Below are 23,010 nucleotides of genomic sequence, written 5' to 3' on the forward strand. Positions count from 1 at the left end.
CTACCTTCAAGGACCAAACACCAAACCTCTCAACAGACTCACAAACACATCCCTGGCTTTCGTCTACCAGAAGATTTAGTTTTGACTTTAGTTTAAAGCCACATCCGCACGATAAGGAAATTTCTTTGTCGCTTTGGAGCTGACGGTTAGTCGTTAATGGACGTTCTTAGGTTGCCCTCTTGTATATGTCCCAACAGCAAAGCAGAACCTTAAGGTCTGGAGTCCGTTTTTAGAAAGCAGGTTTTGTTGAAAATTCTGTTAACCCTGAAATGAGGAGAACTCTGGGTTTTTCTGTTATAGAAAGGGATGTTAGTCAACCAAGAGAGAGCAGGCTAACTCCTGCCTGTTTCAGAAAGAGAGCTAATTTAAACTTGGAGTTGGTTACCATGGTAACTGAGTCTGTGAGCCTAACCTGGTCGGTGGTGAACCTTGAATCTATTCCTGGCTCCACCCTCTGACAGAGTTTGAGTTCGTCAATTCATTTATACAAAAAAATAAATATATACATATATATATATATAGTGACAGCTTTCTATCCATCGTTGCCATGGTGATTCCTCAGATTGGGGCTGCATTTTTTTTATAGTCGTGGTGTTAGTACGGGACTCTGAGTGAAGATGGTCTAATTTGATTGACTCAATAGCAATCACCAAAATGAAAAATCAGAGTTCAGGGTTAGACTCTGACTTTCTGAAATAGGCCCCAGCTCATGTGTGGACCTAGTAATCCCCTCTTGTGGTCACTCTTCTGTGTTTGCAAAAGGAAATAACAACGCCACCACTCAGTCTTGGTTCAAGCCAACTATCACCACGGTGAATCTGGTGGCAGGAACCAAAGTGCACAAAGTACGCACCTGCAAAATGTAGGTCACCGAAGACTTTTCTTGCAACAACTTTCTGAATTTCCTTAACATTACATGGCCTCTTGTTGCCAAATCACTGCTAACCTTAAGACAGACACACGTCCTCATCTGCTTGTCCTTGGTTGGAAAAGAAATAGACACCATGATGCATGATGTGTTGATGCATAATCTCTCACCACCAACCAGAATGCATAAATTGAAGGTCAATAATTATGGAAACATTTTCCTTACACGGATTAGTCTGGTTGTCCCATGTGGTGAGTCCATTAGGAACAATCTAAATTTAAGATTAGAATATCTCTCATCATTAAATTGACTAAAACATGAGCTGCAGCCTTGAATCTTTATCATCCCACCAGATAAGACCTCACCTGAGCTCTTCCTGCACACAGCTGCTTTTCTTAAATAAATAAATTATAAAATGCTAACACTGATGTATTTCGTCTCTTTAAAATTGTTTTTGTTAGAGATTTTCTTTATACATAACAAGAGAAAGAATGAAATTTGCTGCAGATTATTACACAGTCTGGAAGCCACACGAGATTCATGTAGAACAAGGCAGGATGAAAACCAAAGTGCTGTTTTATTTATCATTTGTCAGACACAGTGACTGGCTCCCTGCTGCTCTGGGTACATTACTAAGCAATGTTCAGAGATAATTTTTGGTTGCTGCACAACAACATCACTGCTACGCTGTGATGTTGTGGCCAAAGCATTTTAAAAGATTATTTGTCGTTTTACCAGATGTCATTTTGACCATTTTCTGTTAGATCTTCTGAGCGTTCAGTGAGGTAAATCTCTGATGTACTTAGCCTAGCACATAGTCTGTGGCAGAAGGAAGAAGCTAGTCTAGACTTTCAAAGACGCCTTCCTACGCAGCCTTATTTTTGGAGCCATTTGAGTAACAGTCACCCTCAGAAAGTTCTGAACCGTGCACAAAGCCTTGAAATACTTCAATAACTGGAAGAAACCCAGGTGATTTAGTAGCTAGCAACAGATATACTGCATGTAATAAAACCTCAACAAGCCAACACTGAAGCTAGTCATGACAAGGACTAGTTTTCCAGATAAGGCAGCTATTGGGGAATATATTTGCATGTGACAAAAGGCAAGTAGTTTTCTATAGCTTCTATTTTGTTTTACCAAGATTTCTACATTTCTAAAACTACTATCCAACTTCACATCTTCCTACTGTGAGAATGTTTTAAGCAAACTATGACCTCATTAGGCTCAGTGTACATATAGTCCTCTATAGTCTATGGTTTATAGTCTCTGTCTGTTGACTAACCTGCTTATTTCTCAGTTGTTCCAAGCTGTTTCCCCAGGCTGTGTAAATTGCTTTTGCTTTGGAATACCCTGTTTCGCTTTTGATTGAATCTTGCCTTTTGTTGGACTTGTGCTTTTGGGTTTAACCTGGTTACCTCAGCAGCACTCCCCCCCCACCCATATTTTTATCATAAGTCATCATTAAATTTCCTTTCAGCTGCTCATTCTGTTTCTCGGGACTGTGTGTCTTGTACTAGCGACCTACCTCCTTGGTTCACAGTGTGACATTATGTTTACGTGCGTGAAGAAAAGTCTGTATGAATGACCTCCTTTGTTTTATCAACACCCTCAAGTGAAAAATGAAGGTAGTGTCCTGAAAGTTCTTCTCGAGTTGTGTTGTGCTTACTGGCGTTTTCAGAAATGACAAATGTTCATCAACGGCTAAGACCTTTCGTCATTTTGTACCTGATCGTTGCTTTGCTAAACCTTGGTGGCTTCTAAAAACATCATCCTCGTGATATTCTTACGGCCAATGTAACCACCTGAATAGCCAAGCGTTTTGTGCATTTGAGGGCAGCATCAGACTGAAAAGTCTTTTAGAAATCTCTCTTCAAATCAAATACAGGAAGTTGTGCACACAAATGAGCTTGCTAGCTGCAGCGCGTTGTGGTACCACAACGATACTAGTTTGGGGTTTCACACTGAAAAATAAACTCTTTGTGCACACATGTATAACTTAACTTTTGTGTGATGTAGCATTACCTGTTCCAAATTTCCAATATTGAAAACAACAGTAAGTACATATGTACTCAACAACATTGATTACGACATTAATTAATCCATCTCTATCTTTTGGACTTCTAGTTGGACAATACAAGACTCTTGCTGTATGTCACTATTTTTTCTTGCCGTTAGTGTAATAGCATAATTGCCCAACTTAACGTTACAATATCAACAAAAAATACCAATGTACTTGCTAAAAAGAAATGTGTTTTTTCTTGTTTTCTGAAAATGCTCAAATATGACTATTAGGCTAACGATGTGTTACTTATATCCGTAAATATAGACCCCTTCATGGCCTACGTCACTGTGATGTTACGATGTTAGCTGGAGGCAAAACAGAGGGAAGCTTGAGACAAACACTGTCACTGTTAACTGGGAAAATGTCATCTTGCTGTATTTTGGGGAACACAAGCGAAAAAGCAAAAACACTACCTTGAAGTGTTATCACATACCAGTCACTGCCAGTCGTAGACAACTTTGGTTGCAATTAAAAGAAAAGATTGGAGTGAGACAATCAACAATTACACTCGTGTTTGCAGCACACATTTTATATCAGGTAAGTTTAATATATAATACATCGTCAGTTTCAGCCTTAACGTTATGGGTTGGACTAAATTGTGACTGAAATGACATTAAGTTAATCATTATTTGGGGGATTCTTGTTACAGGTTAATGCTAATGTTAACTGCTAGCCACCCAGTGACAAGCATTTGCTATGTTACCCTCCACAGTGATCACTTCACTTGATAAGTCCAGACTTCGTCTCCTCTGTGTCCTCACATGGTCAGATCCTCCATCCAGTGAGTGAGAATGTCGCTAAATATAGTCCCATTAGTCAGAGTCAACTTTTTAAAATAGTGTATTAGTATATTCTCTAAAATGTGCATGTTCCTCATCCATTCTTGCCAAAATTGTCCATTGAGATATGCTAACCAGCGTCTACAAGCTACAGTGTTTGAGATGTTTTGCCTCCAGCTAAGCCCCGGCCCCAAAATACATCACATTGTTTACAAACTGTGAAGGCAGCTATAGCTATAGCTCTGTTAAATCCAAGAATCACTGAATAATAGTTATGCTTTGCACGTGACTGTGTATATTTACATGAAGCTATTTTTATTTTTGCCTGGATTGTAGGTCCATGCCATGAAAAGGGGAAGGAATGTCCTTCCAACATAAACCGCGCTGTGTATTTTGTTGTACATGAGGAAGCCTGCGTGTTTACCTGTCGCAGTGGTTGCACTTGAATGGCTTCGCTCCGGTGTGTTTGCGGTAGTGTCGTGTCAACTCGTCGCTGCGGGCAAAACGCCACTCGCAGCCCTCCCATGAACACTTATAGGGCTTCTCACCTGAGAGAGGAAGAGAGGGCAAAGAGAGGAAGAAAAAGGGAGAAGGTGTCACATTTTATTATAATTTCTACATCTAATTTCACACGTCTAAACTACAGCTGTTCACTAATGAACAGGTTACCACCCGTGGCTTTCCCCAAATGCACGCACGGACACACACGGACACACACAAGCACACACAAGCACACACAAGCACACACAAGCACACACACACACACACACACACACACACACACACACACAGAGCCCAGGGGCTGGCCAGACAGGCCAGTTTTAACACAACAGCCATTTCAATGAGCCAACACACTCAATTAGCTGTAAATGAAGTCTTTCAGCGATGCGGTGTGTTAATTCATAATCCCAAATTCACCCTGAAATGAATCTCGTTTTGTTCCCTCTATTACCAACCCTCCACCCCACGCCCCCACCCACCACCACCCCCCCACTTCAAGGCCCACATGCACACACATACACACCCCGAGGTGGGGGGATCTGAAATGTAAATGAAGTTTCGTCCCCCGGTTCACCAGATGGGAGAAGAGATGGTCTATTGTTCTCAGCCTGTAGTTATCTCTCCATGATAGAAAGCCTTCCAGCTGTGTGTGTGTGTGCGCAGTGTGTAGTGTGTAGGAGCAGACTGTCTTCAGATGGGACCTGATGATGTCTCACTGTGTAAATGCTTGTATGAGAGAGTGTTTCTTTCTCTGTGCTCTGTGCTCTGTGTGTGTGTGTGTGTTGGGTCAGGAGATAAAGCAGAAAATCTGACCTTCCATCAGCACCAGGCACCACGTTTACCAGAAACCATCACAAAGAGTAAAATTCTCATTTTTTTTTTAGCTACGTTAAAACTGAGTTTCAAATATAAAGTTCAAATGCTAATAAGATATTTATTGTGCTATAGCGTGGATGCTAATGCTAACAATGCCTTGTGGATTATGTCACTCCACAGCTAATTTTGTTTTTCGTGCACAGAAAAAGTCTTTCCCTGTTTTGCTGAATTCACTCTGCTGCTGCTCCGAGTTTTTCCAAACGAAACCTTTCAAATGTTTCTCCTCTGACATGTCTAACTGTGCATGTTGTTGTGATGTTTCCTTTTATTTTGTTCATTTCGCTTCAAATCCTGAAGGCTACCACTGATTCGAAAAAGGGGGGGCGTGTTGCTACCATTGACTGTATATGCAATGGACAAACCCATTGGATTCTGAACCTTGGAAATGAAGCCAGAATTGGGCGGAGCCATGGTCAACATGTTGGATGAGCTGTAAACATGGTTAACGTTGGGCTTTTTAACATGGGGGGGTCTATGGGGATTTCCTCCCTTTTGGAGCCTCAAGTGGCCACATGATGAATTGCAGTTTTTCGCACTTGAGCATCTGCTTCATCGCTCAGACCTGGAAGTTGCTGCTTGGTTGCTACAGGTATCAGTGATATGAAGATGGTCCAGGAAAACAAGCGTACAACGGCCTCAACCAGAAACGAACACGTAATTGACTGATTGCAAAGCACATTTTTTTTGTTTGTTTTGTTTTTATGGTTAATGGCAAAATGGCAAAATGGCAAAAGCTCAGCTGGGTTCAGTATTTTTTTAAGTTTTGCTTCAGAGCCCTCTGCCTCATTTAAAAGAACGAGGACACGGCTCAAACACCGACCGATTCATTATTTAAATCAATTTAATTCCAGAAATCTCAAATATTGATGGAGGTGAAATACGCTAATGCGCAGACCTTTCTCTACTGCACGTACTGCGCTGAAGAAAAAAAAAAAACGAAACAAAAAAAAAACTGTCCCGACCTAATTGCAGAACCCCGACTGAGTGTGCGTGTGAACTGGGGGGTGGTAACTATAATTGGGGTCTTAATGACTCTTAATGGGGAGTAATACAGCAGCTTACAGTCAGTTAGCCAGATGTCCCGGCAGCCCCTCCACTCCCATCACAGCACACACCAATCTTCTTAAGGAGACAAACACAAACACGCACCAATTCAGAGCTAAGTGGACGTAATGTGGAATCATTGCAAAGCAGTGGCAATAGAAAAAGGATATCCTCACGCGCGTGTGCCAGTTGTTTGCGGCATTTTTCACACTGACTCAACAGAACGGAGACATAATAAACAGCCAGTAAACAGAGAGAAATGGTTTTATTCACGAGCTGGTTCCAGACCAACACGCGCTGCATCAGCGAACACAACCTGGTGTCGTGCTCGATGGTGCGGCCTCTAAAAAGCTAAAAATAATCAACCCGGCGGAAGTTTGTTGGCAGGATTATCAATTCAGTCATCATTATCCTACTCTCCTGCACCACCTCAGCTTCCGTGTCGATGGAAATTTTGTTGGTGGGATGATTGTGTCTCTTGTTTCTGATGTGTGAATAGTTGTTTTACAACTATGAAAGTGTCCTTTCAGCTGCAAATCAAGCTAAAAAAAAAAGAAAAATGCCCAAAATTGCACGCATGACATATTGACAGCAGCATCTTCCCGATGTCCTCCTGTCCCCCGTGCTGCCATCATACGGCAACAGGAGTGTGAAATGTGAGCCCGCTTTCACAAATGTCTCAATTCATCACCTTGAATGATCGCGCCGGAGCAATCCAACCAGAAGAAAGCGCACCTTCACGTGCCCTAGCGTCTGAGGTGCAGAGCGGCCCCGACAGCGAGGTGATGCAACGACAAGCAAAAGACGACGATCCAACACTGAATGCTGCCCTCTCCCCCCCCCCCCCTCCCCTTTTTTTTTTTATTTCCGCGCAGTTCGGGTGTCTCTTTGATCGGAGCCGTCTTCCATCCGCAGACACAACACGACCGCGGCGCTCTCAGACTCGATGAATTCCAGATCACGAGCCCGTGCCCTCCAGGATTTGCATATTCAAATTCTCTAGTCAAATCTGAGGCGGTCGAGAGCGAGACAGGGATCCGGGTTTGGTTTCTGTCTCGCTCTTGTGAGGTTTCTGTGGGCACGGTCATTCCAGTTGAGTGCAGCTTCTCTTACAGCGTCACCTATATTTCACCGTGGCTCGTCGTGTGGTGTTTCATCGTCGTCAAAGCTTGCTTGACAATAAATGACAACGTATTTCTTCACCATGTGTGTGAATTAAAACTCAAGTCACTGGTGACCCCTCCATGGAAGAAAGCAGTGGTGAATGTTCTCAGGATCCTTTCTATGGTAAACAAACCAAAAATCCAAGTGAGGAACACTCCCCATGTGGTGGGCATAACATTATCCAAGTCTGCTGAGTCCAATTCCTACTCTTCCATCTGTGCATATGTTTGCAAAGAACATTCTGAAACCTTGAAACTTAAGTTCGGAGCAGGCGAATCTTCATTTTGAAACCGTGGCAGATGTGAATTTTGTGCACCTGCACTCCACTATTCCTTCAGGGCTGACTTTACACCACCTACTTTTAAGAGATTTGACCAGACAGATGCAGGCTTTTTGAGAAGGGCGTTTTTTTTGTTGTTTTTTTTTGGCAGTGGTGCCCCCGATTTGAAACTCTGCAACAACAACAACCACAAGCCTGTCAACAAGCAGAGCGAGCGGCACACACTATATGTCTTGGTATTCTCTTCCAATTTAGCTGTGGTGTTCAAAATAGGTTAACAGCGCTGGAAGAAACCAGTCAGGCTGAGACTTTTTCCAGCTTATTTTGGTCAAGAAGACACAGGCGGATGCATGTTAGTACTCTCATGCAACAGCAAGAATATATTTGGGGCTTTAAAAAAAAATAAAAAATATCCAGGCACAAGTGATTCTACTGCAGATTACTTCAAGCTCTGTGAAGAACCAGAGCAACCGTCCGTGTTTCGACGGAGCCTCTGCACGTGTGAATCCTCCCACTCACTCCGCAGAGTCCTCCTCCTCACCCAGGACTGAAAATGGGACCAATATTTGCAACATACAATAGAAAAACCACTTGGCGGCTTGTTGGAGAAAAGCTACATTCTCAACCTGCGCGTGTGTGAATGTGTTTTGTGTGTGTCTGTGTGTGTGTGTGTGTGTGTGTGATATGGGGTGAGAGTGGGGGCCTCAGGTGCCAGACAGGCGGCCGTTTCACACCCGTCTTCTGTAATTGGCCAGAGCACCCCATCTTCCTTCAATAGGACCCCCCTCAAAGACACACAGACACACACACACACGCATGCATGAGGCATTAGACATGCACACACACTGTTGGAGGAATGAAGCAAGGCCAGCAGCTCGGGCCTGACGCCACGGCAACCATGACGCCAGCCAATTATAGCACGGCAAGGCAAGGATGCATGATAAAGTCACCTAGCAACTGAAAGAAAGAGAGAAGAGAGGGGGTGAGTGGGGGGGTGCGGGGGGGCTGAGAGAGAGGGAGAGAGAGAGAGGGAGAGAAAGATTAACAGGCATGGACAATCCACCAGCCACCAACCAATTATGGAAGAGTGTGATGCAGTTGCTTGGCAACCCAAACTGGATGAGCAAATGGAGGAGAGAGTGAGAAAAGGAAAGAGAGAGTGCAGGTTGGAGGTGGGATTCGGTGGGTGTAGAGGAGGAGGGTAGAGGTGCAGGTCTGGGGGGAGGTCGAAGGGTTAGACCGTTTTTTTTTCCCCCCCCTCTGAATCCACATGAGGTTGTGGAGTCTGCAGAGGAAACGGTCGAGGTCTTGGAAAGTCAGGCTGCAAGCTGGAGTGATCAGCGTTTCAATCTGTGGGCTGCATAACACAGAATTAGACTTTGCTTCACGACTACATGCTTCACAAGATCTTTTGGGATTTTTATGCTTCTTAAAGCTTCCTTCAGTTATGTGCATTAACGTTTTTTAAAAAAATATATTTTATTTCCAAGAAGGAGAAGTTTTTGTGTGTGTTTTATCACACTTAGACTATTTCTCAGATCTTTGATCCAGCGCTGCCACATCATATATAAATAAACTGCAAATTGCTCAGAATAAAGTAGCACGATTTCCAGTTCGTTGTCCATATCGAACAAATGTCAATACGATGCATAACTGTCTTGCTTGGTTGAAGGTTAAAAACAGATTTATTTCCTCATTACTTGTTTTGCCAATGGTATTATACAAACGTCTGTAATGTAAGTCTAAATGGTTTTATAAGATCCAAACTATAAATTTAATGGACTGGAATCACCTCTAATGTAAGTAGATAGTGACCATGTGACTATTTATGAATTATGCTAAGAATTACATTCTGGTGTTACTGCTACATGGAACTAGGTCCTGTTCTATATTTAAGATTTCTCCTTTTCGTTTTGTTTTGCTTTGTAGATTGTTGTGAAGCATTTTTTAGTTGTTGAACGTGTTGTTTTGAGTAATTGAGCACTGCAGTATAAAGATAATTGAGTTGTGGGGTGGACTAAAAGGAAGACGAGCGATGGCCTTAGCGAAAGCTAATAAATGAAATGAAGCACTGTGAGAAATTACAGCACTGTGCTAAATTATTTCATAAATGCATAAAAATTTGTAGTGAATTAACGGCTAACTAACAGAAAAAAAAGGATTGTAGTAGAGATTGACCGATACATGAGGCTGATATCTGTGTTTTTTTTTTTTTTACCAGTATCGGTATCAGCCAATATGCAGGCGTGTTCGCCGATACATATACATATATATTTTTTTGTTTTGACCGATAAGATTTACAGACAGGCACATCCACAGGCAGCTCTGTGTTGCTGGAGAAGCTGCGGACTGTGCAGCCCATACATTGCCCCTCCTCCATTAACAGAGTGTGTGCAGCTGAAAGCTGGAAAATGCTCGAACCCATATTAGCGTCCAGTGCTACTAAAATTAAAAGTTGAAAAGATGTTTTTCTTCTGGTTATTTTTATGTTTTTTTTAAAAACAAAAAACTTTTACTGTTGTTAAGTAGGAGTGTTTGCTAGCTGATGTTTTTTCTCTTTCTCTGTCAAACTAATAGTGCAGGTTGTCAATCAACCACTAAATTGAGACTTGTAACATTTGTTACCATTGTGTCATTTTTATCATGTTAATGGAGGGAGAAAAAGCAGCATGGACTCCAAATATCGGCTCAGAAAAACCGGCAGCCTTTACTGGCAATCGGCCATTGTTAATGTAAAAAAAAATCGGCATTGGTATCGACCCTAAAAAATCCATATCGGTCGATCTCTAGACTGTAGTAATGTAATTAGATTAGTGCCTTTTGTAATAATCAGCAAGGACTTCAACAGCAAGTTACACATTTCTTCTTGCAAACACTTAACGACTGAGGACACATTATAATGTCAACCATTAACACAGTGGACCGTCACCCTCTGCTTGGAAAGGTTGAGAGGCTCGATGAGCTTATGGTCTTTAAAATGTCGCGCGAGGAAGACGCACCTTCGTTTTGTGCGGATGTGGCTCAGACATTCACACGAATGTGACCTTTATCGCCTACAAGGACACTGCTTCCTCCACACTTGATTTGCCTCCTGCGTAGGTTTATGTAAATTAAGTTTTAGCAAAGCAGCAGTATTGATTTAAGATAATTTGTCGTTCTGTGAGATTATTATTAGAAAAATGGCTTCCTTTTTTCCCCGTGTTTACACTCAATAATGACTCTGTTAGAGCGGAAATATTGTAATTGTTCAGAATCGTTAAACCGATGCTGTGTTAGACACTTGGTGAATGTCTATTTTGTTCTTGTGATTGTTCCTTAACTCCTGTTCGATTGTTGCTTTGTGGTCATTTAGACGGCTTAATCTAAAGCATGGGTCTTCAACAGTGGGTCCGGGAGCCCTAGGGGTCTGTGGAGGTACTGCAGGCGGGTCACAAAAAAGTCTTTGGTTGATTAGACATTTATATTATATTATGTCAGGTATGTTTATGTGTTCAGCAGTTGCACAGCCACTTTACTGTTGCACATGTTTGAAATAATGAAAAAAAAAGGAATATCTGAAGCAGTGCATTATTTAAAAAGCTTAATATTGAATGCACAAAGTGTGCACCTGTGTGTATTTTGTCGTCTTGTAATTGTGCAGGAGCACACGGAGCACCTCCCTGAATGTGTTGGTATGAGACTTTAGAAAGACAAGCACTTCTTCCAAAACAGCTCATCTATTTCGCTCTGCTACCTTGGGTGCCAAGTATATGTAGCAAAGTACATCATTTTGGACTCGGGCTTGAATAACAAGGAGGATACGATTACCAGCTTTCTTCTGCTTTTAAGGATCCAACGGTGTGATGGAAAACCAAAAAAAAAAAAGCCTGGCTCTGACTCAGAACAGCTCTGACTGGGTACTTAGGAGATTTACTGAATTAATTTGTGCATCTATTAATGTTGCAACTCATCCCTAATTGAGCATTTTCAGACATAAGAAAATGAACCTGACTTCACGCCACAGCTGCAGCCCAGGGAAACTGCTTTAGAATATGATTACCAGCATAATGTGGGATCGCAGCACATGTACAGTACAGGCCCCAGACAGACCTCGACATAATGATGTTTCTAATGGCCTCTGGTGTGCACTATGTGACAGTAAGTGTATTGACACTGCGCAGGCTTTCCGCCGCTGCTCCTCCTCCCTGAAGTCTCTGCAACGTTAATCCCTCCCTACATGTATGTTCAATGATTTATGGTCATAATAACCCAAAAAGAGGATTAAGCTAATTAAACCGCAGCGCTGCGCTTGTAATGAACACATCGGGAGGGAATACACCACCCCCACATTTATACCACACACACATACACACACACACAAAGAGTGAAAAAGCTGCAGTGTCTTCGGGGTATCTTCTTTTTTTTCCTCGGTGAATAATTCTGCCTTTAAAAAGCTCCTCGTCGGTTGGCATGACTCGACTGTCGACTCATCAGAAGATTAAAGATACTGCGGCTGGCGGTCACGGTACCAGAAAACTAGCTGCTACATTCTGGATTAGCTATAATAAAGCTACAGCGGCGGCTTCCCCCGGCTCCCCCAGGTGCTGCCCCTGGAACGTAATGCTGCACTTGAAGCCATGCGATGTTTGCTGGGATCATATAAGCCTGTAACACGCTGGATTAATGACGCCGGCGTTGCCGGTATTAATGTTGGCGGCGGTCTGCAGGCTACGTGGCGCGATCCTGGGCGAAACCGGGCGATGACAACTAGAGGCCATCCGCAGATACAGTGAACGACGGCGCGGTTAAAGCTAAACCTGAATAATGCTACCTTCAGGTGGCACCCGTCTGCACGGGGGCCTCAAACTGCAGATAAGTGATGGATTCAGCTTTGAGTTGCTGACTCCAAAACCGATTAATGGATTTCTGGGAACGTACAAATCAAACGGTGCGGTGGTACCTGTCGCTTTTTAAAAGGCGGCGGCGTCGCTCTAGGTGGCAACTGTAAATCAAAAATAACGCCAGTGTGAATAACTGACTAAATCCATTTTTTAGACAAAGACCTCATGAAGGTTTTAAGTCTATGGTATTATTTTTTCAGCATTGCATACGAGAGAATGCGGTTATTCAGTTATCACGCAGAAGCACAAACTGAATAACAAAGCCGCCACCATTAATTTTAATCAGACAAACTGTACTGGCGCAGCGGGGGGGCGCCGATACGGCTGTCTCTCAATCAGCGCCAGTAATGAGCGGCGTGATGTGAATAATGATAAAGTGTCTTTGTTGAATTTTAAAAAACCTACACAGTGTCTTAGATCCCACAAACTCAGATCCGGTTCTCAGCGTGACAAACTAATTCTTACCAAAATTCCTGCTATCACTAATGTAAACTTTCAGTCATTGAAGTCGGCATTAGTCAAATCCTTTCTTTTTTTTTTTTCGCTCATGTGTCCCTGTCTCCACATCCGGCTCCACAGAAAGCTCCCGGCTTCCTGCCCCTGGATACATTAGCCTGCTGCGTGCTCCGTCTGAGGGTCACTGGGAGGGCAGCTGTAGTAAGCAGCTAAAGCTGCACGTCAGACCCAGTTGGACACGGCTGAATTCGCAGAGTCATTTACTACCGGTCTATCAATCATCAGGCAATTACCGAGGCAGGGTCTTTCAGCACCGAGCTGATATCAACACTCAAATGAGTAACTCTGGAGCAAGCAGAAGAAGAGGAAAAAAAAAAAAAAAAGAAATTCTAATCTCCTCTAAAAACTCAAACGTCAGAAGTTTCTTTTGACCATTTCTCCGGTAATTAAACAACAAAACGAAGCATCTTTTCTTGATGTAATAACGCGTTTTTTTTTGTGCGAAGCCTTTATCGGAGCTCCGAGCTTGAGCATATTATCGATTTTGGGAGAAATAACTGGAAGCAACGGGAAGTTAAACAAACAAATCTAAAGTTTCTGACATCACCAGACGCTCGTTACCCCGCAGATGCTCTGTCAGGCCTCGACTAACGCTTCTTGCTTCAAGGACTTTAGCCTTCAGCATGAAACGCATAATCAGTTAGATTGAGGTCATAACTCTACATTATTTTGTTTGGCCAGAAAAACATCAACGAAAAATCCTTGTGTCATTGTGTGTGTGGAAGAGTTTTCCCTGCTGCATTTGCCCTAAACCATATCTCCAATGTCATGTATCAAATTGTTGCTCATTTCCAGTTGCCCAACGTCAATGTCCAATTGTCCAATGTTCATGTACGAGAAGCAAGCAGCTTCGTAATTAAAAAATAAAATTGGTCAAAATAGCCTCAGGTTTACAATGGAGTCTAGCGAGATAAGTAATTGCATGAGCGCTGTAATCCCACTATCACTGCGCCATTTCAAACTTAAAGCCTCTTAACACACTTGTCCAGACGAACGTAATTTCATAGCCTGTTGCGTTTTACCTGTGTGGGTCCTCTGATGTGCCTTCAGATGGGAACTCTTGGTGTAAACCTTCCTGCAGCCATTAAACTGGCACCGATGGACTCTCTTCTTGTTCTCCGGTACGTCTCCTCCCACGCTCCCTCCGCCGCCCTGCTCGCTGTCGCTGAGGGCTCCCCCTCGGCTCGGGGGGGACGGTAACGCTCGCGCCGCCACCAGCTTCGCCGCCCCTAATCCCACCTTCTTCGCCACCAGCTTGAGCGTTAACGTGCCGTCCGCCGTCGCAGTGAGTGTTTGTGTGGGTTTGATAAGGTGCCGGCCGAGCTCCGGTGACGAAGGCGGCGTTAGGGACGTGACGGCGGCGCTGAGCTGCGCCGCGCTGACTCCTCCGAGGACTTGGTCCTTGGCTGTGAGGGTTTCGGTCCCAGCTACCGCTTGGCTCTTGTTGGGGTTGGGGACCTGGAGGATTTTGGCCTGGACCTTCGGGAGGGTTACCAGTAGAGGGGGCGGGCTCGGCTGATCCGGGAGGCTGGGGAGGAGGGGGTCCATCAGGTCCTCGTCGCTGTCCCCGCCCTGCATGAAGGCTGGCGTTAGGAGACAGTCCAGCTCCTCGTCGAAGAGCTCCGAGAGTCGTTTGGGTTCCGTCTGTAGGTAGCGCTCCAACTCTAGACATGTCTGCAAGACAAAAAAAAACATGACAAACCGAGAGTCAAAAGTTGCGTCAATGCACGACGTGTGTCAGTAGACTGGCTCGGTCTTAATGCATTCAGAAAGGTTGTCGTCAAGAACTTCCTAAAACTGGTTTCCCAATCAACTTCCCTTTAGATGCAGACCATAAGATAACTCCAAACATGGTGCAAATGGACATTCTCTTCATGGTAAAGGTCTGATTAAGTGTAGGAAACTAAATTCTCTTAAGGATAGAGGGAGACCACGGTCGTAGCTGAAAAAGAACTAATTATTGTGGTAACTGTCAGGAAAACGCTAACCCTAACCCTAACATGTTTCTCTCAAAGTCACCCTGAGAGTTTTTGTAAAAGGATACTAGCGTCCTCCTCTTTTTGCCTTTGGCACTGAAGAAAGTGTAACTAATGCAACTATGTGAGTCTTTCCTAATACAGTTCCATTGCACATCTCCATTCATTTTCTTCTCACACTTTCAAATGAGAAAGTTTACTGGTCCATTTAAATTCTGATACCCGCTGCAGGCTTATTTCTCTGCAGCTGTTGACCATGTCACCTGGCACGCGGCAATCCTGAGAGAGGAAGGATTTAGTCTGTGATTGATTGCTACTGCCTGGCCGCGCTCTCCGGAGCCCTGAACTGTGGCAACCTCGCCTGTTTCCCCGTGCACAACCAAATCAACCAGCCGTGGAAGTTCATATCACGAGGTAGAAGAAGGCAGGAAGGTGAGATGACAGAGGGAAAATCAAACAAATGCGAGAAAGGAGATAAAGGGGAAAGAAACGAGGACAAATGATGTTTCTGAAATGGCTTTTTAACAGCTTTAGCGATGGCCTTCTGTTGGTGCGTTTGGTCAAAAGCGCCTGTCGTATCACCTCAATGGACCCGAGCCAAAAAAGCCTCCAAACGCTAACCTGCTTTTATAACCTCACCGCTTCTCATCTCTAAACCTTTTTTTTTCCTTCTAATTCCTTCTTCCTCTCAGGTACGCTTTTGAGGTCTGCGTGGAAGTGTTTGCTCCATGTTGTTCTTTCTTTGATCTCTTCTTTCTGCAACACTGGTTGTTATCGAAATTCTATCTGCTCCATCAGGCATGAAAAATAACGTCTGAGCCAGAGAAGGTCACAATCCGAGGAGGTAAAAGTAAAGCTTTCACACCTGTTTCATGTAGATTTAAAGTAAAAGCAAACCTTTATTAAAAAAGTAAGAGGAGGATAAAAGATTATCACATTCCAAGGCAGCGGTGTTACCTTTTATAGGTTTGAGCTGGTGAGGTAAATGTTTTACATTTTATGGGCTGATTTGTGGTTTTCACTTCTCTTTCCCAGATTGGTTTACAACCCATCCCAAGACTTTTCCATTAAGGTTCACCATCCACACGAGGAGAGGATCATCTAAGACGTAATGAATGCTCAGTGTCTGGATGTGTCTGCAGTAGATTACCAGGGAAGGGTTTTGTAGCGCACGAAAGAACACGAGGTGTGACGTGGACAAGAACTTGACGTGGACGACATTTACGTGAAATTAATTCAAAGGAGGAAGCCATAGTACTGATAAGGCGTAACATTATGACCACTGACAGGAGAAGTAGATAACATCAACACAATTCTTGGGTGCTGGGGAAACTTTTTGCATCTGGCATTCATTCACGTGGGTGTTAGTTAAACATGTACCACCCACATAGACCAGACCAGGCCCCCCCGCCCCATAGCGGCAATCCCCAACAGGATGCAGCCTGATACAGACACACACAAAAACGTTTAGCAACAACTCAAAAGACACAAGCACAAGGTGTTGACCTGGCCTCCAAATTCACCAAATCACAAACTGATCATCTAACCCTATCTAACCCCTAACCCGATCCACAGAGACCAACACATAGCACCCAATGTCCACCACTAACAACATCCTGTTGCCAGACACGGGACTAAAAGAGTTGATGGGCTTTTTAAGTTATGCTAAGTGTGATATTGCAGAGAGAAAATGTTCAGAGTTATCAGGAACAAGGCTGCTGACCCCTGACTTAAATTACCGTAAGTAGTGGAGTAAACAGTGTTTTCTGTCATCATTGTTCGATCTTCATTTGTCTGTCTGTGTTTTTGTCAGAAGGCCACAGGTCGGTCCCCAGCTCAACACTTCCCTAAAGCTACCTGGCTCTGACGCCATCCCGCAGCTTAGTACCGCATCCTCTGGGAAAATTAATTTCCCTGCCTTTGGCCAGAGGCCTCTGGCAGCTGAAGGCTCTCACCCTGATCCTTTGGCTCCTTCCACCTCTGTCATCGGAGCAAATTACATCCAGTATACAAACGCGTTTCTTCTTTCTTTTAGCTGCAGCTGGTTGACTCCGTCCATTCAGACAGGCCAGCTCTGGAGCTTTACTCCGCTCAGCCTCAGCGACGAGACAAACCAACACATTTAGCCTGAACATCTGTTGAGCGGTGATAAGCTGAACTTCCCTCTCCCTCTTCTTTCTCCCTTTCTTCTTCCCTTTTAAAAGAATGTCTTTTTTTTTTTTTTTTTCCCAAGGATGTGCATTTGCATATGAATGCAAATCAAAGATGTTTCCTCGGGAGCGTTACGCTGCGTCGCAAGGAAACTTGAAGATGATAAGCATGTATGTACAGACACAGTAACAACGTCTTTTGTAAAGCTGATACTAGCGCTGCGAGGAAAACCTTCTGGCCAGTCTTTTGTCCACACACTTGCTTTGTTTTGTTAGTATTTGTGTTCCTATTATTAGTTAATGCATGTAATACAATACCTAGCCACGCATGCAAAAGGGCGAGATATATATATACTAGACCACTATAGAATTGGATTAGACACAGCTAATGGATGCCAAATAGCTATCAGAGTATCCGGAGTGAAAGGTGAGCAGAAAAGTGTTTTACTGCAAGAAAAAAAAAAAAAAATACAGCATGGCTGGAAAATAGAACAGTAATTACCATTCACTGACCATATCAAAAAGCAATAAGCAGCTGTACGCACTGAATGATCTGCAAAGAACAACAGCAGTTACACAAATCTTTTCGACTCCAATCCAGATCATTGGTAAGAGATATAAACCAAAACAATAAAACCATCTAAAGGTCAACAGGTCAAATTCTTCGATTAGAATAACATTTGACTTCTTGGTTCAGTTCCGGAAACTCAACCAATCAAACCGGTTTAATGCAAATAAAACTTCTAACATGGAGACAATGAAAGCTAACAGATGCCTGGATAACGATTTACCAGATACTTTTTCATGGTCGTGCAACTCAGCTGATTTGTCCTTTTTCATTTATTTATTTAAGCAAAGGAGACTTGCAAAGTAAGAACTTGATTGAAACTACTTTGCAAATGACAACAAATATATTGAACCTTGAATCTTAGGAGGTGTTTCAGGATGAAACTGTAGATGGGAATTTGTGATAAAAAATATTTAAAAAGTTAATTATGTAGCTTGTTCTTTTACGCTGTTATGGATCCAATTTACAAACACCTGTTACCATGTCACTAAAGCTGATGAAAGACAGTTGTTTTATGCAGCTCAACAGTGAGATAACCTTGAGTTTAGAGTATTTTCTAACAGACGTGGCTACAGAGTTGATGCCACATCGACTGGCAGTACCCCTTTTTGTCCTGTTGTTGATAACAAATGACATAATTTGACGGCACATACATTAAAAGAGCCAATCTTTGCCTTACATGTCCAGTGCACAGTGCTCAGTTTCATGCAAGACTTACTTTTGATTTCATTTAAGAAATTAGTTGGTTTTACAGAACTTTTTCTTGCAAAGTTTTAGTAAGTAGTTTGACTTCATACTGTTACAGATTTAAGAAAATTTCTTCAAGATGAGTACTTTGATGAGTTTTTATGCACCTTTCCCTGAATTTAAGGGCTTTTTTTTCTTCTTTGCTTGTTTATGTTATTGGGGATGGTGGTTCCACCCTGAAGGATTTGAGCTGCATAAAGGAGACAAGCAGAACATTTCAAGACATACACGAAAAGTTTTGCAAGAACATTTCTACCCAATACATTGTGCTCCTGATCCTCTCCAGGCCTCAGCAGAATCACATTTGGCTGCAGCGCCGTACGCGATACATACATTATTTATCATCCTCAGACACAACCGCAGCACGATGAATATTAGTCCTCTTTCATACAGTAAGTACAGTCCCTGTATGGGAGCACGACGCTGCACCATTGTTTTAACTTGGACTAGAAATCCAAAATAGAAAGGTGTGTGTGTGTCTACGGGAGGTGGGTGGAGGGTAGAGGGAGCCCGAGGCTGCGCGAGAGGAGGCAGTCGAACCCACGGCCGGCAGTGAACGCACCGTCTCTGACATCACACGTATGACCTTCTTCTTCTTCTTCTTCTTCTTCGTCTGTTTCTCCTACACACCATAAATATCAGGTAACAATGACATGTGGGGCCTGCAGCTAGTTGGTGTGTGTGTTTTTTTCTTTTTTTTTTTCGTGTGTGTTACTGCGGCGTGCGAGCGGCTGCTGGCTAACAGCTCAGACTGATAGCATGTGCAGGGCTCACCTCCTGTTCCCCTGCTCAGTCCCACACCATATGGGGAAAGGTCACATCGAATAACACACACACGCACACACACACACTGGAACGGACATGAAACTCTCCTTGTTGAATCATCAGTACGAACAATGACACCGAACTGGAGAAAATCTACTCCACCGACTGAAAGTTAAAGACGGAGAAAAACTGTTTTAGGACAGAATCCAACAAACTGCTGCAGGGACAAAAAAATAAAACAAAACAAAACAAAAAAAAAACAACATACGGTTGAGATTGTGGATCAAATCAATAACTCAATACTGCATTCACATTCTTTTAGTGTGTGGTAAGACCAAGAAAACGTGTTGTTCTGAAATGAGAGAGCCTGTTTATTATACCTATTAATTCTAAGCAAATGGGAATGTGTCCCAGATCTTCTACTTTCTTTCGGCTTCAACAGCAGCGCTGGCCTGGCCGAGGGGAATTATGTTTTCAGGCCGTCTGCTCACACATCCATAAGTACGTTCTAGTCTCATGAAGGCAATTTCTCAAAAACCTCTTAAGGACTTTCTCCACATTTGTCCAGTTAAAAACTTGGACACAGCGATCGCCGCAGATCTTCTGAACAGATCAGAGATTTATCATATTCCTACAATATTTTACCTCTAGTTGGTTTACATGTTGCATATCCCTTTGCAGTACATGTTACAAAAACATGGCAAAAACATGGTGAAATGTATCAGTAAATGCAGTGAAACCGGGAAAAATCTAATTAATGATAAGTGGACTCGACAATGATCCAATGATCCAAATAACAAACGGTCCACAAATATTGAAATGTGGTCAGAAATCAGTTCTCCTGATATATACATGGACCTGATTTCAACAACCGAAAACATACTACACTTACACAACATGTCTTTGTTGTTCTTTATACAACACAGCTCCAACGACTCTGTACTAGAGGATCTCTTATTTGGAAAAGTGGATTAGCCTCAGTCTCAGTTAGTTTTAGGTCATTTCAGTTATAATAAATGTAGCTAAATAAAAGATGCTAATGCTAAGAGCTTTACTGGGAAGTAACGTTAGCCATATAATACTGTAGCCACTTTAAAAGGATGACAAGGAGTGATCACAAATATTCTTTTATTGTTTTATTGTTGTTTGTTGGAACTGAAATAGATACTGTCGGCTGTAACTACGCCAAAACATCCACAAACTTATCTGACAGCCCTCCAGAACTTAACGTAATTTAAGGTTTGACTTCATCAAAAAATACAGCATGAATTAATATTATCTGACACTAAATGTGAACCACAACACCAGGTTTCTGTGTCTGGATTCCAGTTGTTTCTTCTCATGCAGTGATCCATTTACTTCTCTTTTCAAATCAGTCAATCATGCAACAGCTCTTCACCTTTTTTTAAATTAAATTTACAATTTAGACTCTATTAAAGTCCATGATTCAAACTAATGCTGCTAATCTCCGTGTTCAACTGCTCAGCTGTGTAACCACGCTGTGATGTTGTGAAGTTCAAGCTGCACCATATAGTTCATATGTTTTAATCCGAGTAAGAGTTAAATCATCGACAGACTATAACACAGTACAACTGCAACTGCACATAATTTAGCTCAGATTTACAGATTTCATACACGTCCATTTAATGGTTTTCAAAGCAGTTTGGTTTGATCGTGTTAAAGCATCAAGGTCAGCTGAGGTTAACGTCATTGAAGAAGTGGAAGTGAGCTTCAAGCCGTGAACGTCTCTGTTTAGATTCTGCCACTTATTTACTTGTAAAAAAAAAATATCCCCTTTTTCATGTGAATCGGCTACAGATACATTTCACGTGACCAGCTGTGACAGAGCACAAGATAAAAACAATGGGTAGAAAAAAAAAAAATCCATCTCCTCACCTCCCTCTGCTTTCTCTCTCCGTGTGAGTGTTTGATTTAATATCTTATCTAAAATAGCTACCAGTGACGTGCAAGTCCTACGTCTGCACGTGTGTGTTTGAGTGTGTTCGAGTGTGTGTGTGTGTGTGTTTGTGTGTGTGTGTGTGTGTTCTCGGCCTGCTGGGGTCCATTAATAATGAATGCAGAGAGCAGAGGGCTCTGGATGGAAGCGCTAAGAGCTTTTGACAGACAAAGGATCATGGAGGACGGAGCTCAGCAAACAGACTGAAGTGGATTCGGCGGTGTCTGTGTTTACATGCGCGCAGTAATGTGACTATTACCAACATTTCCATTAGGACAAAGGTGGAATTAAACCATTTACGTGATTCTGAGAAGTGACACTTCCCATAAGGGTCTGCCTCATGTGTGGTTATTGCCACACAAATTACAGAGCAGCTTTTCAGCTACAAGGTTTTAGATTCATATGTTGTAACCTATTAGACACTTGCTTACAACCTCAATTAAACTAAAGTATATTTAGTAATGTAAAGCTTCCTTTTACAAATGAAAATTCACTATTTTCTGAATGTTTCTCCTCATGTTATTATTTAAAAATCTGAATTGATGTAACATCTCCCTAATCTAAGACTTTAACAGACCTCGTCATTGTGAGAACGTTTGTGTGTTTGAATGTTTAGGTCAAATGAAGGTGAACAAATGTGGAAGAAGAGAATATTTTTAGAGGACGCTCTGCTAAAAGTGACTCATAACATACATTTAACACTTAAACGCGTAGATTTTAAGACTCTTAAGGCTCATCCACGAGTGCCCCATATAATGAGCTCCTCGCGCCACTCTGAAAATAAAGACATCTCTGTAACGACGTGATCAAGGCAGACAGATGTAGCAGCAGCAGCTCGGCCGGTGGGGGATAAACATGGTGGGAATCTTTTGATTGAAACGAGGAGGCCAGGTGCACAGTAACAGAAAGAAAACTGTCAAAGGCTTTTTTTTGTTGTTGTTTTTGTTTTTTTGCACCTGTAACTGCGAACTGATCTATACTTGAGCTGCTGCACCGAGCCTGAGGCCGATTATTCCCAACTCAGCCTGCGGTGGGCACAGATATTACTCACTAAAGGTACATTACAAAACACAAGGCTATGGTTCGGCCGATGACTTGATGATTTTACTGCTCACGTTTTAACTGAGTCTTCTGTTTGTGACTCAGCTCATAGAACAATCTGCTGGCTCATATTTGAGATGATTTAAATTTCCATTTCTGCACAGTCTATTTGGAATTAGTAGGAACTAAGAACTATAAAATGTAAGCATCATCTCTGAACAGGAAGTTCAGGTTTTCGGTAGAAATTGTGTCCTCATGTGTGGACACAGGGATTATTTCACTCAATATTATAATAAAGTCAAACCAATATGTAACAAAATATGTTAATTTTCATCTCTGAACATGGCTGTGCAAAGACAGAATTGGAAATAATGTAATCCCAACGTCCTCAATCGATTACTTGCTAATTAGCGAAGTTATAGCTTGTTACAGTTGATAGAATTTGCGTCTCATATTAAACTAGAAAAGTTAATACACATAGATTTAAGTTTAAACTGTAAAATTTGACGAGGTTTTAAACCGTGTCCACTTTTGTTACTTGGTTTGCTACTGTCTAGTTGCAGAATAATCTGCCACAAACCTCAAACTCAACGTCCCCATATGAGGACGCAGGGTCTCGTAATGACTTTCTTTTCCCTGAATGTGACTGCAATTAAATCACAGAAAATAATGAACACAGATTGTGTACCTGCTGCCACTCATGTTTGAATCCCTCTCCTGCAGGAAGACGATCTCATCCCCTCCAGGTCTTAATCCTTCTACTTTGCTCCTGTCTCTCTTTATCCACGTCCGCATTAGAACGTGTTTATTTTCTCCGCCACTCTATGCGGCTTTTG

At 42.5% G+C, this 23,010-nt stretch overlaps 1 protein-coding gene across 1 annotated transcript in view; it reads right to left on the bottom strand.

Annotated features, from left to right (window-relative positions):
• Positions 1-23,010, bottom strand: part of klf7b (Kruppel-like factor 7b) — an 81,012-nt gene that overhangs the window by 17,295 nt on the left and 40,707 nt on the right. The window contains exons 2-3 of the mRNA XM_047600772.1: positions 13,993-14,644; positions 4,134-4,257 (exon numbers count right to left, since the gene is read on the bottom strand). Of these exons, the coding sequence (XP_047456728.1) occupies positions 4,134-4,257; positions 13,993-14,644 (776 nt within the window). The remainder of the gene's footprint in view (positions 1-4,133; positions 4,258-13,992; positions 14,645-23,010) is intronic.

Source organism: Mugil cephalus, chromosome 12, assembly GCF_022458985.1.
Source record: "Mugil cephalus isolate CIBA_MC_2020 chromosome 12, CIBA_Mcephalus_1.1, whole genome shotgun sequence".
In the NCBI taxonomy this organism is placed as follows: Eukaryota; Metazoa; Chordata; class Actinopteri; order Mugiliformes; family Mugilidae; genus Mugil; species Mugil cephalus.